This window comes from Mixophyes fleayi, chromosome 4, assembly GCF_038048845.1.
Source record: "Mixophyes fleayi isolate aMixFle1 chromosome 4, aMixFle1.hap1, whole genome shotgun sequence".
In the NCBI taxonomy this organism is placed as follows: domain Eukaryota; kingdom Metazoa; phylum Chordata; class Amphibia; order Anura; family Limnodynastidae; genus Mixophyes; species Mixophyes fleayi.
The window spans coordinates 243,886,471-243,906,234 of NC_134405.1; the positions used below are offsets into that span (position 1 = coordinate 243,886,471).

The 19,764-nt window shown below is 37.4% G+C and overlaps 1 protein-coding gene across 4 annotated transcripts in view; it reads right to left on the reverse strand.

Moving 5' to 3' along the window:
* USP15 (ubiquitin specific peptidase 15) overlaps positions 1-19,397 on the reverse strand; it is a 97,803-nt gene extending 78,406 nt beyond the window's left edge. For 2 of the 4 annotated variants that reach the window (XM_075209596.1, XM_075209594.1), the window contains exons 1-3: positions 19,288-19,397; positions 11,508-11,635; positions 2,107-2,237 (exon numbers count right to left, since the gene is read on the reverse strand). In XM_075209596.1, the coding sequence (XP_075065697.1) occupies positions 2,107-2,237; positions 11,508-11,635; positions 19,288-19,376 (348 nt within the window). In that variant the 5' untranslated portion in view covers positions 19,377-19,397. Of the gene's footprint in view, positions 1-2,106; positions 2,250-11,507; positions 11,636-19,287 lie in introns of all 4 variants that reach the window. The other 2 variants (XM_075209595.1, XM_075209593.1) reach the window with 1 other exon arrangement.
* Positions 19,398-19,764: the final 367 nt, after the last annotated feature.

Below are 19,764 nucleotides of genomic sequence, written 5' to 3' on the forward strand. Positions count from 1 at the left end.
TAGCACAAAACTGGAAGTCTCAGGCTCCCCCAACCACTACCCGAATCATCTCTAAGATACAATATAGTTTTGAGATGGAAACAATAGATACGCCCTATTCCTCATCTGCATCAGCTCCCATCATGAGATGGTTTAGGTGGCATGAATATATCACAGATGGCCCTGGGGCTCTTTAAGAGGTTCCCGACTTCCCAGCAGCCCACTCCTCAGCGGCCCTCATAGAATCCCCCCAGCCTGTCGAGCAGTTCCAACCCCCCGACACCCCTTCCATGGTAGAAGCATCTCGTTGAGGTCATAATGAAGGTTGATATGTTTTGCTGTATCATTTTTTTTTTTTTTTTCCTTTTAACACTAAATGTTAAATGTACATTGTTTATATAGTGTGCCTTATGTTAATCGAGTGATCCTTTCCCCCTGTGCGGGGACTCCCCTATGTGCTCCCCTTTGTTTGTATTCTTCTCTTCCCCCCTTTTTTTTCTGTACCCCATATATCTTTAAAATTGTTCAATAAAAATATTGATGAAAAAAAATAAAATAATAATATGTACTGATACAACAGACTGAGAAGCAATACAAATACTTTTTCATTTAAACAATATGAGTATCTCTTACAACCTCGGTGGAGAGAATATTTCTGGGTCAATTAAGTTGTTCTTCAGTATGTACCACTAGCTCCAAAATTCTCAACAGGTATGCAACAATTCAATATTTTACATAAGATATGTGTTGAATGTCTAGTCAAATAAAGTAACCCGATTTGCATATTAGAACTAAGCAGACAGGGCTGAATAGATGCTGTCTGTAATTTTAGCTCCTGAAAGCAAAAACTATCCATTGCACATAAAAAGCTCATAAAATCAGGGTTGCTAAACATCTTTTGCACTTGGACAAACCCTGAACAGAAACATGTTTGTTTATTAACTTTGGTGCACCTTTCCAATTGTACCACAGCATTTTGTTAAAACTAGACTGGCACAACCAAGTATGGGATCCGTTATCTGTAATCAGATATCTACAAATATTTTAACATCAGAAAGACACAAAAATAAATAACTACTGCTGTCCAGAGACGATCATACACAGACAAGAACAACAAGTATTGGTTACCATGAGGTGCTTTGCTGAATAATGTATTGAGAATTTGAATGGAAGAGGTGGTATGGATATAGACAAAGGTGATTGTTAAACATGATTTGATAGATTTTAGGCACAGTGCTCTAAATAACGGAAAAAACATGGAAACACTTAGTCTAGTTTAATTATTATAAAATTAAGCAAATTCTAATTAGAAAAACAGCACAATTGAGTGGCTCTAAGTATGCCTATGTTACACTCGCATTGGAACAGAATTGAGTGGGTGAGGTTAGTGCAGCCCAATCTGGCCCATTCTCTTCCCTTGAGGCAATGCCATATTGCACCCTTCTAAATAAAATTTGCTGTAGTAAAATACTGTAGTATCCATACAGTGATGCAGACTTATTTAACAAAAAGTACAAAAATAATCAGTTGTATGACAGGATTATAAATGTATAATACACAAGTGATATATAAATAAGCTCCAGTAAATAAAATATAAAAACAGTGAGGTCTGATGTAATTTCAATGTTCATTGAAAAAACACATGTATTATAAAGAATAATACATCCCATATTGTAAATTACCATGGATATTGGAATGCACTTTAGATTTTTATGATTTCTATAAAAACACTCTCCCCCTAGCCTTGTGATCACAAAACTCTTCTGTGACTCCTAGTATCACAATAATTTACAGTAGGGAGTGCATAATCCAATATATTTCTTCCAAATAACTCTGGCCTACCAACTATAATCAAGCCTTAGTGTACATTTTGGACTTTGATCACTGTTTGAAGATTCCATGGTTACAAATATGTTCAAAATGTTCGTATTGCTTCAGAATCCCCATCACTATTAGGGAAAGTATTTTAGATATTACAGTGATTAATTGTTTGACATCTTGTTGAATGCATTGTATGTTTGGAACCAAAATAAAATATAAATGAACAATGACCATAATAAGTAAGCATGACACCCTTCAGAGAATATAGAACCGATACTGAAGTAATGTTCCATAAACATACAGTACCTTGCGAGATATAGGTTCCTGATTCTCCATCACCGTGTACCAGCTAACAAGCTTGTTCCAGCCTTCGGTAGGCAACAGAATGTAATCAAGTTCATCAATAAGATGCTCCTTGAGAGACAGTGTGTCAGCATCTGTGAAATAGACTGTCAGTATTTAAAAATGAGAAAACTAACCAATAATACGCAAATACAATTAAGTCACATAGGGAAATTAAGTGGAATTTCACTAGAGATGATTAAAACACTGCAACGGAGTCGGTAGATCAACAAAAGGTAGTTCTGACCAGAGGGGAAAAAACATCACTAGACGTATGTAAGCACCCTAAATGAACAAGAAGGCTGACTAGAATAATGTTAACTGTTATTCATTTACGTATTATATTGTTAGTAGCATCCTTCTTTTCACAATACAGAAATACATTTATTTAAAAAAGTTTAGTGGAATTACAGTTTAAACATTCCAAAGATAGAAATATGTTAATTTAAAAAAAAAAAACAAAAAAAACAGAGCAAGTTTGGGACAAATGACAATGCAAACTCTGGTGCTGTTTGTTTTGAAAAGAGTTATGACATTTTATTCAAGTCAGTATGAATGAGTAAGGAGGACCTGTAACTTTCCACACACACACTGATTCCATATATATATAACATCTGTTATTTTTGGACTGTGTACATTTCAAAAAAGAAATAAATAATAATAAAAATATATATATATATATATATATTATTTTTTTTTATTATTATTTATTTCTTTTTTTGAAATGTACACAGTCCAAAAATAACAGATGTGTGTACTTAGCTGTTGTGTCTATCAATCAATGTCATTGCAAAAAGTAGGAGCTGAACAAAAATGCTCTTATAGAAAACTCCAAGCAAATCAAATGTTTTCTAAATTAATTTCCCTATTCAACTAGTGCAATCATTAGGGTCCTATGCCAGGTAGCCACGTGGTTCATGATTCACTCAACCCACAAGCATACAAGCATCTGCATTTGACCATTGTTCACAAGTATTAAATGCAAACTGTGCTATATAAGGCTAATGAACCAATCAATAGTCGTCAACAATCTTAAACACGGTGGGTTTTGTGAAATCCCCATTGTCCTCCTATTGCAAAACATTTGTATATATTATTTTGTAAAAATATCCATATTACTCATAATATTTTAAATGTCATTCAGCCCTGATTAATTCAATGTATCTAACCTAATCTACTATAAATATGCTGCCTCTAAGCGATTTGTGAATTGGCACGCTATACCAGTGCACTCCACTCCACTCTTGTTTATATCGCATACGGTGGGCCAATGAACAACCATTAGGCCAGAGGTGGATCACTCCTGGTCACCAGGGCATTTATGTGTAATGTCCATTAAATGACAGGCAGCTCTTAAATGCATTGACCAGGATAAATGAAAATTGGTCCCAGTTGTATAAAGTACGCATGCACAGTATTACATAACCGTCTGATATCACTGAGATCAGAGCCAAACTTAGAAACTCTTATTGTAAGAAACAAGAGAGAAGAAATGATCGCATGGGGCACTCATTAATGGATATAACCGACGCGCGTCCGCCGACGCGTGTTTTGCTAGTAGCTTTAACGAGACAAAAGCTACTAGCGAAACGCGCATCGGCGGATGCCGCGCTCGCTACTCACCACTCTAGAACCTTTATCTATATCTCTACCTTTTCAATATTAGACAGAATTGAACAATAGCAGCCAGCAGTAGTGTTTTAACGATATTTAGGGTATCAGCGCTGTAATAGATTGCGGGTCTGACAACTTTAGTGTAGGACAGAGGACCAAAACTTAACAGTCTAAGACAGGCAGCCCTATCTTGAGGGGTAACCATTATATAGCTTCAAGGCATTATCAAAGGGAGCCATGATAAGATAGGATAGGCTATCATCCGCCTGGAGTGTAAATCGCTAATGGTCTATAAAAAGGGTATTCACCCTATAACCGCATAAGTGGACTATTAATAACGTGCTGAAACCACTAGTAGGGCAAAGTAGAATTCATTACATCTATTGCTGGATTCTGATCTTGAGAATCTATTGTTCAGGGGTTATTTCATTAAGATCATATAAAAGAACAATAATATTCATTGAATAAGGTTTAGAGTTTAGAATTATTTGATAAGGAGGACCTATGATTGAATTCATTTGTTTAAATGAGCTAAAAGATACAAGAGTAGCCCCGCGGCTAGACAATTAATTATTGTCTATTTTAACTGAATTTACATTTATATCATTATGTGTTTCAATCATCTTTTAATATTTCGCTACTAGACCACTGGTTTTATTTTGATACCAATAAAGATTTATTTTTTAATATGTCACATACAAATATTATAACAATGTGTATGGTTATATCCATTAATGAGTGCCCCAGGCGATCATTTCTTCTCTCTTGTTTCTTACAATAAAGGTTACTAAACTTTATGATCGGGTGCACCCCTCCTCATTAGTTATTTAATTCTCACTTAGTAAGGATTCATATATTTGGAGGAGGTTTAATGGTACACTTGGTGCAGTCAATTTCTGTCTTTAAACTTAGAAACTCGCCAGAAAGTCTGGTGGGTTAGGTTGGGGCATGATGTGTGAAAGACTGAACTAAACTTGTATAACACATATGGTGCATATAGCCGGTATAATATAATGCCTTGCAAATGTATTAAGATTCAAGACCAATTCTCTATCTTCACTGAAAAACAAATCATACACTGAAAGCTTGCTTTGCTATCAAACCACAGAATCTCAAAATTATGTTTTTAGTGTTACATTATTATAATTTTTTTGCTACAGAAACAGGTTATGAAAATTGTAAGTAACCTTATTGTTTTTGTGCCACTCCAATGTTAGTTTGGCCTCATTGTCTTGCTGACAGATGAATTTTGATCTAAGCTTGTCTTTTGGCAGGATGAAATATGTTCTCTTGGATTATTCACTTGTATTTTGCATCATCCATTCTTTCTTCTATATATACAAGATACCAAGTCTCTGCTAAAAAAATGCAGCCCAACAGCATAATACTTCCTCCATGTGTAGGGTTTTCCATAGGCGGACAGTATTTCATTTCATACTGTTTTAAACATTGGCCATAAAGCTCTATCTTATTGACCCCCCTCCCACCACTGGATCACACTCATGCTTTTTGGCAAATACCAGATGTAATTTTTTGTCTTATTTTGTGCTACCATTCCACACAGGCCAGTTTTATACAGAGCTCTTGACTAGTATACCTTTACTCTAGTGTCAGTTACTGAATTTTGCATTGCCATTACAGTGATTGTTGAACTCTGAGGTTTCTCTAATAAGAATTTCTTGAGTGCGCATAGAGTTTTGAGGATCTTTCCTAGGCTGCGTCTAGGTGGTTTGATGTAGCTCCCCTTATTAATAAGTGAACCAACAGTGTGGATACTCTTTAGGCATTTTCAAAGTCAACCTTCAGATCCATAACCTAAATAATGATGTGGTAGGCGGTGGGTTAGGTGTGCAGAAAAACTGTAAAACAACGGTGTCCTTGCTTTATTGTAACATAAAACAATGTTACATTTACAAAAAGAAAAAAATTCTGAAATAAAAATATTCAAAGTATCAGCATACTTTTGCAAGGCAATTTATGTTGGTCATAATAGAACTGTTCAAATGTAATTTGTCATTAAGTATGAATGGTGTTTTCTAATGAGATTGGCCCTCCCCCATTAAAATATTAATTGTCCAAAATTAACTTGTTATTGTTAAGATTCAATACTGTATTTTGCCCTTCCACACCCTTAAATACTTTTTGAATATGGTTTGTATATTTTGTGTAACAACATAGATGGCTAACAACATATTGGCTCCTAACTTTGGGAGAAATTTGTCTAGGAATGCATTAGGCACATTACACTCAGAGAATGCAGGATCTCAGGGCAGAGGATGGGAGAGGCATGCTAGATGACTCAAATGCAGCCAAACTGGAAACATAAAAGGGCAGATCTAGCCAGTTGGTGTTCAGCTCAAACAAGCACACTCTATGGAGCCAAATGAGTGTGCTTGGCTGTTTTTTCTCAAGTTGGTATCTGGTAGCTCCCAACCAAATGTTGATCAAGGTTTCCAGGTTTTTTGTGGGGGTGGGGGGCAGTTTGGTATAAAATTAGATGTCTACATCTCTGAGATATGTTCAGCTATAGTCCTGATCCCAGTTAAAAAATTCTGATCTAAACTTCTCATGACAGTTTGAATACCCATATCTACCGGGGTATCTCCCACCTAACGATCAACATGTTTTGTCATTTACTTTACTTGGCACTCTGCTTTCTGTCCTATATCTTGCAATTGCTATATAGCAAAACTTTGCATCTAATAAATCTAACATAGTAGAAGCAATAAATTTGGGATTTCAATGCCAACCTCCTGTGCCAGTCTAAAAAGAAACATTTTGATGAATAAAGCGGTGAACTATTATTTTAATAGTCATTAGAAAAATGAGGAATTTACTAAAAGTTAATTGTCCTTACTTTTTTTAAATCTATCAAGGTGTCAAAATACAAAACCCAGGTGGTTAAACAGGAATTTTCTAGCAAAATAATTTTATCTGTAGCAATTTCTATCGATTTAAAAACGTGTTCTCACAGAGTTTTCCTTATGTATTTCAAAGGGGTTTCCAGCCTGTGTGCTACATATAGACCTCTCTGTATCCCCTAGAGGCACCAGCCATGTGCTGACTTTGGCAGGGGGATCCCAACCTCATGCTGTTTAGTGGAAACCAGCCCAAGCTGTCTCCTGCTTTGGCTATTTGAGGAAGGGTGGGGTGGTAGTGCTGTTCGACATTACATTACCCATTGTGCTCCATACAATTGTTTGCTTAATCTCATTGGTTTTGTAGCGACTTACTAAAGAAATCCCTAAAGCAGCAAACCTAACTTCTGCAAAGTGTTTGGAAATCTATTTAGGTGGCAGCAGTACTGGACAAATAATAATTAAAATGAGGTATAATTAAAGGGAGAATGTAATCATTTTAGACAGACCAGGTGGTTTTGTGGCGATCAACCATTTGTCACACAGACTCAATTTTCTGCATCATAATTAGTACTTAAGTAAATAATAGCCTGAAGTGTGATAAGCAATGAGCAACAAAATTGCACTAGAAGATTCCACAGATCTATATTGGTATTAAACTGCAGTTTAAAAAAATCCCAAAAACTAAGTAAGCAGAAAGACCCCAAACAGACTCACTAACCATTTGACTGATGAAATAGTAATTAGGACAATTATTATTAGGTTGTGCGAGAACAAAAACATTAACTGGAGCACTACAACTCATATTTTATTTGTCTATCGGCTAAATGCAGCAAGTCATGTCACATACACGAGTCTTACAAATACCAGATATGCAGGAAAAAGAGCACACTAATGCCAGACACACGGAGGTTTGAGAAATTTAACTGTGGTCAATATAATAAGTCAAACAAAACAAAAATCTTCGTTTATTTTCCACATTTAACAAATGAAGCAAAGAAAATGTTAAACTTCAAGCTCTGAGCTAGATGGTTATACAAATCTATACTAAAAAGAAGTGGTATTAGGAATTTTATTTCACATACATGGTCATTTGCTGCCACTATATAGAGGACAGAAGCCTAAAATTTGAATTCTCAGCTGGGCTACACATTTACTATGTCCCTCCCACTTCAAATTGACATAAATGTGCCAGAGCTGAAATACTCTGTATTGCTGTTAACATAGCAACCTGGAAATATCCTGGCAAGGATAACAGCAAGCAGGGTAACCTTGATACACTGTCCTATCCTGGTTCTCATCCTACCTATCTAATCGCTCTTTCAGTGTTAATTTCTCTGGATCCACCTCTGCTCCGCTTCCTTTATCAGGTGGAGTACCACAAGGCTCAGTCCTAGGTCCTCTGCTATTCTCCAGCTACACCACTTCTCTTGGAAAACTAATAAGCTCCTTTGGATTTCAGTATCATCTCTATGCGGATGATACACAAATATATCTATCCTCTCCTGATCTTTCACCATCTGTGTTGTCTCGCATTACTGACTGTCTTTCTGCCATTTCATCTTGGATGTCTTCTCGCCCACTGAAACTAAATCTTTCAAAAACTGAATTAATAATATTCCCACCCAAAAACAGAAGTTTCCTGCCTGACATTTCAATTTCTGTTGATAACATGACCATAAATCCCACCCCGCAAGCTCATTGCCTAGGTGTAATCCTCGACTCACAACTGTCGTTTATTCCCCACATCAACTCTATATCTAAATTATGTTACATACATCTAAAGAACATTTCCAGAATACGCACATATCTGACACAATACACCGCAAAAACATTAATACATGCACTCATCATCTCCCGCATCGACTATTGCAATTCCCTCCTTACTGGTCTTTCCAAAGTCAGACCCCTACAATCTATTTTGCATGCAGCGGCTAGATTGATTTTTCTTGCAAACAGTTATTCCTCTGCTGAGCCACTGTCAGTCTCTACATTGGCTGCCTGTATTTGAACAAATCCAATATAAAATTCTTCTATTAACATATAAGGCCATCAGCAAAATTGCACTGACATACATTTCCTCACTTGTCTCAAAATATCTCCCTACTCGACACCTCCGTTCTGCACAAGATCTACGTCTCTCTTCCACTCTCATCACATCCTCCCATTCTCGCATACAGGATTTTTTCCGGGCTGCACCCACTTTGTGGAATTCCCTCCCTCGCACAGTAAGACTTTCCTCTAGTCTTCAAACCTTCAAGTGTTCACTGAAAACACACCTCTTCAGACAAGGTTATGATATTCGTCAACCACCATCTTAATTCCCTAGATTACCCTATTACCATCCTCTACACAGCTAACGCAAAACAACCCTCTGACCAACATTGCCACACACACAGCCCACTCAATACTTTTACCTTTGCATTCTAGCTGGTCCATTGTGCAAAATGATGTAGCACATGCCCTTGTGTTTCAAACTCCCATTGTTCTATAGATTGTATGCTTGCGAGCAGGGTTCTCTTACCTCTGTCTGTATGTATTACCCAGTATTGTCTTATTAATGTTTGTTCCCAATTGTAAAGCGCTATGGAATCTGCTGGCGCTATATATATAAATGTTGATGATGATGATAAATAATACAGATTACTCAAAATACACATGAGCAAGAGATCTTCCAAAAAGTCATTGACAACATTTTCTCTGCATATATGAAAGAAGTTATAACGGATTCTAGGACACGCACATGCACCACAGAAAAAACAAAAACAACTCAAAATAAATTAAGACATAGAAAGAAAGAAAACATGACCTTCTCTTCCTTGTAATATTCGTGCTATAACTGAGGGGGGAATACAATTACACCACACAGCCAAAAGTATGTGGATACGACAATATCACATCCATATGTGCGTGTTGAAAATATCATTCAAAAACTATGGAGTTGGCCTCCCTTTGGCTGCCATAAGTCTCTACTCTTGTGGGAAGACTTTCCACTAAATTTTGGAACAAGATTGTGGATTCTCTTCCATTCAACCACAAAAGAATTAGCGCTTTAGGCACTGATGTTGGACAATAAGGCCTGACTCGCAGTCTGCTTTCCAATTCATCACAAAAGTTTTTGATGGAGTTAAGATCAGGGCTCTGTGCATGCCAATCAAGTTCTTCCACAGCAACAGGAAAGGCATTCCCCAAGCTGCTGTCACATAGTTGGAAGCACACAATTCTCTAGAATGTCACTGTATGCTGTAGCATTAAGATTTCCTTTCACTGGAACTAAGGGGCCCAGGCCAAACCCTGAAAGATTCAGACCGCTGTTCCTCCTCCACCAAACTTTACAGCTGGCATTGTATATTCGGTTAGGAAGTGTTCTCCTGGCATCTGCCAAACCCAGATTCGTCCGTCCGGCTCCCAGATGGTGAATCGTGTTTGACTATGGAGATTGCATGGCTGTATGCTTGATTTTATGCACCTGTTGGCAATGGGTGTGGCTGAAATGGCCAAATACATTAATTAGAAGAGATATCCACATACTTTGGGCATGTAGTGTAGCTCAAACACAATAATAAATGGAGTTGAAATGTGTAGGTAAAAGTGCAAGTTTTAGTATTCGTTTTTTAGTAAGTTTTAGTTTATCAATTACTGGAAGGATAAATTCCAGTAAGTGATCAGTGATATGCTGAATACATCATTGAGTAACTGAGAAAATGCAAAATATTTAAGACAGAAAATGTTATGACAAAGCAGGATAGTGTATTCTGACCGTGTACTAATAAGTACCAAACTTGTAACATCAGCGGTACATTTAAACAGTTATGAATGCATAAACCCAAGGTCAATTCAAACAAAGCCTATAGAGCAATTAAAAGTAAGCTTCTGCCAAATACAGGGTTGAAAAAAATAATTACATGCTTTAAGAATTGAGTGGCCATTTTAAAATAGTTGGTGTGATTGTCCAGAAAGATAATTAGGAGCCACATGAAGGGTTTCTATAGAGTCCAACAAAATGAATGAAGGCAAATGAAGTCAACCTAATTCAGTAAAAACACATGTGGCATCTAACTGGTGTACAAAGATAGACAGCAGTATAACAAAGATAAAAAGGTATCCAATATTGAGAAGCTGTCCACTGTACACTTAAAGCGGTTCTTGACCTAAATGGTAAAAAAAAAAGCTATGATGTTACACCTTTAAATGTGGCTTTGAATGTTTTATAGCTACCAAGAGAACAGAGAACACACCGCCTTGTGAAAGAAGTTCATGGGGCAGCAAAGGCAAGCATTACAAGGTTACCATGACCATATACTGCCATAATGCATTTACTTCTTAAATTTAGGTTGAGAGACCCTTTAATCCAGGTGGATTATTTATAAGAATAGTGTAGGAGCAATAAATTGCCATGCAAATCTTTTTTAATATAACAAAATGCAAACAAAAAGGTTCCATAATCTACTTGAGAATGATATGAACTCTACACTGGCTGATATTTTGTATTCTCGAACACTTGTCCTCAATTACATGGCCGAGCTGTCAAATTCTTGGTCCCAAAATTTCCCTATGTTTCTCCCTTTTCACCGATATACTTCCTGAATTATTTTTTTTATTGTGAATATTCTTTCCTACTGCTAGACACTTCTATAATTTAGAAAATGAAGACTCTAAATGGCTAACCCACAACACCACTCAATAGTCAGTTTTCACAGTTTAAGTTTAATCAAAAACAGATAAATATTAATTTGAGGGGAAAAAAAAAAAAAAAAAAAAAAAAGAGACCTTAAGCCTAAATACATTTGTCTTTTAAAAACATCTATTCTGAGTATACAATAACAGAGTCAAGGGATAGGTACATAGCTTGCGTAGGTTATTTTGTACTCATTAAAAACATGAGGGAATGACCTTTGAGGAGTCCAGAGTTATCAATGGGACCTGGATACACATTCTGTTCTCCCATCTGGTACTTGTCCCAGCTGTCAAAACCCACATATTTTTTCCACTGCTTGAACCAGCGACTATCGATCAAATACCTGAAATACAAAGTTCATAATAAAAAAGGGAGAACAGAGAGGCACAAACCAAATACAAGCACTAAAGTCAGTATGAAAAATGTATAACACTCTGGAACCTAAGAAAATGATGTAAAACAGAAACCACCAATTCAATAAGATGCAACATAATGAAACCAAGGCAGAACAAAAAGAAAACATTAGCACGGGTACTGGGAGGATGTAGTCATACATGAGAACTGCTAGCCTTAGAAAAGTTTATATGTTTTAAAAGTGAATGTATAATGTTTTTCACAGAAAAGTATTATTCACGCCATGATAAATTTCCAAGAAATTAATCATAACTTATTTATCACTGGAAAGGTGTGACATCATAATATCGGGTCTACAGTTATATAGATAGTGCCAACCATATACAACCGGGCTGGACAACCAGGTGCTGTAAAACGATAGCTGTCAGGATATGCTGGGACTTGTAGTTTCACAACACCTGGAAAGCCACAAGTTCGCCAGGCCTGATATATACTAAGAAAATCACAAGGCACCCCAGAATTGTATGCAGTCTTGTACCTTTACACGGGCATAGATTTCCATGACAACTTGTCGCATATACTGTATTCTGTTACTCTATAAAGGAACAAGGTCAAAGACAGTTCTTTTATACATGAAATTAACGTCCAAGTTGACCAGTAACAATTTTGTCTACAGTAGGTGGATGTTATTATTTGCTTCATTTATTAAGTCTCCATCTCCCCGGAAGGACTCCATTGGTTCCCATTTATTACGATTAATTTTGTCAGGATATGTCAGTATACTCCATGCATTATTCTTCAGAATACAAAATTATAACCGATTCTAACAAGCATTGTAGCTGGATATAGAAGTGTCAGAATGCTTTTGGTTGCAATTTGGACGGTTTTTGCATCAGAAATACCCTTGGATGGCCGAGAAACAGCTTTTCTCAGCTAAATACATTATGGTCACTATACAGACTACTAACCAATTTTTTGGCTAAAAAAATATGGCTTTCAAAAGCACCAGATGGTCACCACCCTAAGGGGAAGACATTCTGTATAGTTATCAATTATGTACACACAACTGCAACTTGAACTGAACGCACATGGGTGCAAAGTAGGCGCCTAGTAACTGTCCTAAATGAATAAATGAGAATAGTAGTAGTGGCGAATGTTAAAGAAACCTAAATGCATGCAACCAGTTCAGGAACATAAACGCCACAACGGAAAAACGTTACAATAGTCATGTGTTAAACATGTCGGTCTGCTCATATTGGCTCGCAGTAGAATGACAAAAGATAGAAAACAAGCGTGTTCAATTTTTGAAGCTTTAGTGGGAAATATGAACCAACTGCACAAGTCCATTTTAGTAGACTATATGTTGTTAAGACAAGTTCAGTGTATCGAGGATGGATGCTAACCCCTTATTGATCTGCAGTACTTTGTAGCTTCGTGACTAGGTACATTGTATTTTTTAGGTTTTTTTTTTTTATCTCAGCATAGAGCTTGGGAGAAAATGTAAATAAAGTGTTGTATTATCATTATAATATGTTATCATAGTTATATTACCATTTGTTTGTTCTAACTGGAGCTGACATAGCACCTGCAGTTTAAAACAGATTATATATACATTTTTCTGTTATGTTTTTTTCAACAGAGCGCCAGTCTGGGTCTTCCTGAACGAAGAACTGCTGTAAGAGGAATTCAGTTTTCAAGTGATCACCCAGGGTTCCAGGATGCGTAAGTATCCCATCTATTATGTGCCACCCAGAGCCCTACTGAGGACTGGGCAAACTGATTGTACAGCCGGAAACTTTAATAAGTATTAACAGTTCCTGGACTAATAGCATCTGTCACTTAGGAGCATGTGGCCGTCGTTTCGAGCTGCCATAAAAACACAGACCGCTACCCCACATTTTATAGAAATTTGACTAAAAAAAAAAGTAAGGAAAGAAAAGGCACCGACTCACTCAAGTATATAACCATTTTCCTTCTTAAACAATTCAGATTAAGTCAGGCTATGTGCACAAATACATTAAAAATTTCCATTTTCCCTAAACAGAGGCCTGTCATCAGCTTTGTAAACACCTTTGTGTTCTTTACACATCTGTCCATCAAAATGAATGACCTCAATGTGATATTCCGCCTCTCCTCGGGTCAGCTGTCAGCAGGAGAGTCGGGAATTATTAATGTTCATGTGTTCAGGCTCTAACAAGCATAATGTTTGCTACCTATGGATTTATTAGGTACAATTTATAGCTTGATTTAAAGTCTACCTTATTTTCATAGAAATCATTCCCCTTTAATATCACTCTATGGGGCATATTTAACAATAGACGGTATTGCACTATCGTGCACTTACCGTGTAATTAGGTAATGGAAGTCTCCAATTGATATTTATGAAAGCTCCATCGGACTGTTTAATCTCGAAAACCATTAATTTTCTCTGCACTTCGTTTTTTCTAGCAGTCACCATACAACAGTATGGTGACTGCTCGGGGCCGGCATTTAACAAGTTCCGAAAAAACAAATTTTTCGGAAACTTGTAATGTAAATGTACGGCAGCTGAAGCTGGCGTACATCATAGGAACTGTTACAGATTCTTTTCTTCCTCGTTATGTCCAGCTCTGCTACGGAGAGAAGAGCTGGACAGCGCATGTCCAGGGAGTGATCTTGTGATCCCTCCCTGTCATCTGATCTCATTTCAGACTACAGATGCCGAAACACTAGTCTCATGTCTGTGCACAGCCTGGAGGTCTCTAGACTGCACATGCGCAGTTGCATCTACAAATGAAAAAAAAAAAGGAGGAGGAGGAGATGGGAATACACCGCGTCCGAAGAGGCAGGGGTAAGTATGATTTTTCTTTTCACAGAAACAGCAGATTATCGGGACTGCTGTTTCTGTGCTCCGGTTTTGATAAATTTGAGAAATGAATCAATACTTATCCGTCCGATAAGGATTGATAACCATTTCTCTATTTCTACGATAAATGATAAATGTGCCCCTATGATCTCAACATACTTTGAAAAGGTGAATGAAAACATTCATCATTTCATTTTTAGCATTAACAACATGATGCCCTGTTCTGAGATCCAGCCGAGCAGCAGCATCCTACAGTAATAAATATTCTTCCTAATGCATAATATAACTGACAAAATATCTAATTTCTCTATACTATAAATATTTATAAATCCTTCTTTTATCAGCTTTATACATTGCATAACATTTTGATACAATAAGTGCTTATACCAGCAAGGTACACAAATGCATACAAATAATTACAGAGTTGTCATATAATTGTAGATGGACAAAAAAAAATGTTTCTAATGTCTTCCCTAACCAACAGACAGATAAAGAGTATGGAAAATGCTGCATACATATTGTAAATAGTTTTAGGCTGCTATGTATTGATGGTGCGCCAGTTTTCTACTAACTAAATAATTAAAATTTAATTTTGGCCCTGAAAAACAGCTATGTATTGTAGACTCTGGGCTAAGAACTTATTTATGTTCAACAGAAATTCATGAAACTATTTTTCTTGAACTGGTTACCTTCCATTTAATTTTCAAATGATTTAAGCCTGAAAAAAATGGGTAAAAACACAAGAAAACTTGCAAGATACATTGTTTCAAATTTTAGAATGCAATGGTGAGAACAAGCCAACAAAAAAAAAATCCCATATTTGTTGCCGTTCATGCGCTGAAAAGCGCATGAACGGCATAAAGATGTGAATGGGCACTAAGAAAGCCTCTTGTCCTATTAAAGACACATAGGGGTATATTTACTAAGCTGCGGGTTAGAAAAAGTGGAGATGTTTCCTATAGCAACCAATAAAATTCTAGTTATCATTTATTTAGCACATTCTACAAAATGAAAGCTAGAATCTGATTGGTTGCCATAGGCAACATCTCCACTTTTTCAAACCCGCAGTTTAGTAAATCTAGCCCATATAGTGATACAGAGCATCTGTTTTTGCTGGTACTATGCTATCTAGATTTAAATGAGTTTAACTTTGCAAGCGCATATAAGCTTATAATGCAATAAATACAAGAATTGTATTCATTAACGTGTGGTTGCTTGGACAGAATTAGTATTTATTATTCAGAAAATGTAAACTAGTGAAGTGCTGGCTTCATACTATGAATAAAGAGCAGATAACCATATTAACTATTACTTCAGTCTTGTATCTCAGATGGGAGATTGTTGCAATTTCACTTGCACACTTGACTATCCATTTTGGCAAGACGGACGTGCGCACTGCACCATTGTCTCTCCATTCAGATCAATGATCTTTGCGTATCCATCTCTCTTTCATTCAGCTGTCAAAAAAACAGAACGGAATGGAATGCAGGAGAGACGGATTAAATTACGCCTGTGAGCATAAAAGTGTACTAGCAATTTCTGTGTTGCGTTTGGCTTGCATCCAAAGACAACTGGCAAGGCCTTTTCTTTTGGTATGCAGGCTATACATTTTCTAAGTTCAATATTATAATTAACCACTACAAAACTAGTTAGTCTGACCTGTCGCTAAAAGCAAGGATATTTTAATTTTAAATATCAGAATAAACATTTTAATGCACTGCAGTCAAGCGAAATACATTTTATAAATCATATAATTGCTTTGTTATGATGTACAACTCTTGCAGATTGGGTAATTTTGCATTTCTATTATCATGGTCATTATACAGAACTTTAGCCAGTGACAAAAAGCTCTCCACAGTCAACTAAATGAATTGCAAATTTCAGTTATATTTATTTTTACACCTCAGTTTACAAAATGTAAGCATAAATGTTATTTGTAGAATAGCACTAAGCATTTATATTCTACATTACATACTTGTTTCTAGGTAATAAAGAAAACATGTTTTGAAACAAGAAGTAGCTTATATATAGTAACTACTCTTCTGAAATACTGATAAGAACATATTTCTCCATGAACATAACAGAGTCTACAGGTTAACTCATTGCACACATCCAACCTCAGAACTAGTGTTCTATAAAAAGTGAAGGAATTGTCATATTTATATTTAAACAGGTTTTATTTATTTAGTAGACATGAAGTACACTCTACAAAAAGAAAATATTTTCACAATCTAAGATACATTTAACTACATTTAATGGTTGGTTTGTGTGATGTTTCATGTTTATAACTTTCTCCCCAATGTAATGTCTCCATTTTGGTATGGAGGCCCTACAGTCTTGACATTTCTTATTGCATTGAAATAAATAACAAGGTAATGGTAGGGGTCTCTCAAGAGGATCCCCACCAAAATGTTATACTGATTATTTCAGAGATACACACATTTGCTTGGTGCTGGTACCTAATTTCTGGAAAAGCATGATTTCTGAAGGACAAATGAAGAGAAATCAGCTTACATGAAAAAAGCCAAATATCTCACCGAACAGGAAAACCAATTAAAGTGGAACTAAACCCAAAAATGAATACACATTTAACCTTCACATAACAGGTATCTACCTAGATTTGAATTGTGAGCGGTTAGCACTTCTGTGTCACAGCAGTGGGGTCGTGAGTTCATTTCCCATACCGGGCCTTATCTGTGTGGAGTTTGTATGTTCTCCCTGTGTTTACATGGGTCTCCTCCCACATTCCAAAAACATACTGGTAAAGTTAATTGGCTGCTGGAAAAATGAACCCTAGTCTGTGTGTGTTTTAGGGAATTTAGACTGTAAGCTCCAATGGGGAAGGGACAGATGCGAATGACAAATTTTCTCTGTACAGCGCTGCAGAATTGGTGGAGCTATATAAACAAATGGTGATGATGTGAAAGTGATAAACCGGTAACATACAGCAATTTAAACTGGCCACAAACACACACTTCAATTCATTCTCGGCATGGTCGCTGAGTGACTGAGTCAATTCGATCAAACATATAGATTGACAAATGTGACAGAACTAATAAGAATGTGGGCGTGATGAATGAATGGCATTACCTTTCAAGTGAACTAATGATGGCACAGAAAGGCTGATGTGATCATAGTTCAATATGACTGGATAGTCTGGCCTCATCCAATCAGATTTTGATCAAACCAAGAAGTTGTTTTGGACAATTTAGCGTAAAACAAAAATTGGCAAGAGAGATCACAGCATATGTAGGTACCATTACAACTGTTCTACAATCTCTTTTTTTACTGACTGGAAATAATTATGATAATCTGAGCAGTGCTGGGCTATATGTTGAGTGCAAACAAAACATAATACCATAAATTGATTGATCCAATTATTTATTTTCAAAATATGTCATATATAAACAAGTAAAGTACTATACAAGTACAACATTCTAGATTGCTAACAATGATCTTATTACATTATGGAGAACATTAAATGACAGACTTTGGGATGAACTGTCACAGAAATATGGAAATTTAAAATGAGCAAGTCTAAATAATGTTTGGATTAATCAGGGCTATCCCAACATTCAATACAGTTCACCATCCTCTATGACCAGGGCCGGATTAAGGGAATGGAGGCCCCTGGGCTAAGGGGGCCTCCATTCCCCCATGAGGGCCCCCCCATGGTGAGCCAAGCCACGCCCCCCCTGTGATCCGAGCCACCCCCCCCGGCACTTACCTCCTTCCCCGGCGCGCTGTACGCTCTTTACTGAGGAGATCTCGTGAGAGTGAGACTCACGAGATCTCCTCAGTAAGGAGACTACAGCTCACCGGGGAAGGACTGCAGTGAAAGTGCACAGCAGCACTGATCGCGCTGGGGCCGCCCCCGACCGATCAATACTGCTGCTGAGCACTTTCAAGGGCCCCCTGGATGCCCGAGGCCCCTGGGCTATAGCCCAGTTAGCCCTATGGTTAATCCGGCCCTGTCTATGACATACCATTTTTACTTTTTTGGGATTAGTTCTGGTTTTAATTTGGAAAAGTAAACAAAGAAGGGTCTGGAAACAAAAATATTTTGCCTTTGCGTTTCAGCTTTTTTTCCTGCTTCTTTTTTCCCCACAGACTCCCTTAACAAGGACAGCAGAGAAGTGGCAGATATAGGGCAGCTTACTAACGAAAAATGCAAATACAGTTCACAAGACAAGCTAAATAATGTATGCAATGAAAGGCAAGTCTGACAAATATTTCTAAAAATACTGCATTTATATCTAGTGTATAACCTAAAATATGCTAGCCTGTGTTGTACACTTCGCAAGCCAGCTGTCCATATTATATAATGATTATTTACTCACACACTAAACTGCACTCGTAATATAAACAAAACCCATATATAAGATAATAACTGCAGTTAAAAATGTAAGGATGAGAAATGAAAAGTAATATATATCATGGTGAAGGTTGTAGAGAGCAGAGTCACAGGTGACAAGTGTAAGGTCTGGCGCTTGGTCAGTATTGCCAGGGTGAGAGCTCCGTTATGTCTCAGGCCCTTGGCTAATTCCAGTGAGGAGACTGAGGGGTACTGGGGGATGTGCTGCTAACGATGACACACACACATTGGCTCTACATGACTGACAATGAACAGGTGACCACAGCTTGAGAGTTCAATGTCTGGTGCCGGGCATGATACAGATGTTTTCCTGCAACGACCTGTCTTCCAGTCTGACTCCTACTGCACCAGGCAGCATGTCAGCCTTCATTGCCATCTCTCCCGCCCCGCCCGGGTCACACCTCGCCTGCGCCCCACTCACCAGGTGTCTCCTCTTCGAAGCGGGGTCTTCAGCAACGCCGACACTTCGGATCTCTGAATCTCCAGATCAACCACTCCGCCTTCCGCCATCTTCCTGAACTGACAGCTGCGCGATGCATGCTGGGAGTGACGTCACTGCTGGGAAGCAGGGAAAACCGTGTGAGCGGCGGCGTGTGCTTGGGAATCCCTGGAGCCAATCACTGGAGACAAGCAAGCTAGCGAACACACTGGAAACAGCTCATCCTACAATGCTCATTGGATAATTTCCACAGACATTCACTGAAGTCATGTCACTTTACACAGCTCTATACATACAAGCTGGAGATGAAATCTTCTCTCTGTAGATTCCAACTACAGCGAAGTAAATGGAGAGACAGTGTAGTGGAGACATTTGCTGAAGCCACCTCACTAGACATATTCTCTAGAGACATCTGTAGATATTTACTGGAGTCAGATCACTGAAGATAGCTTGTGATGA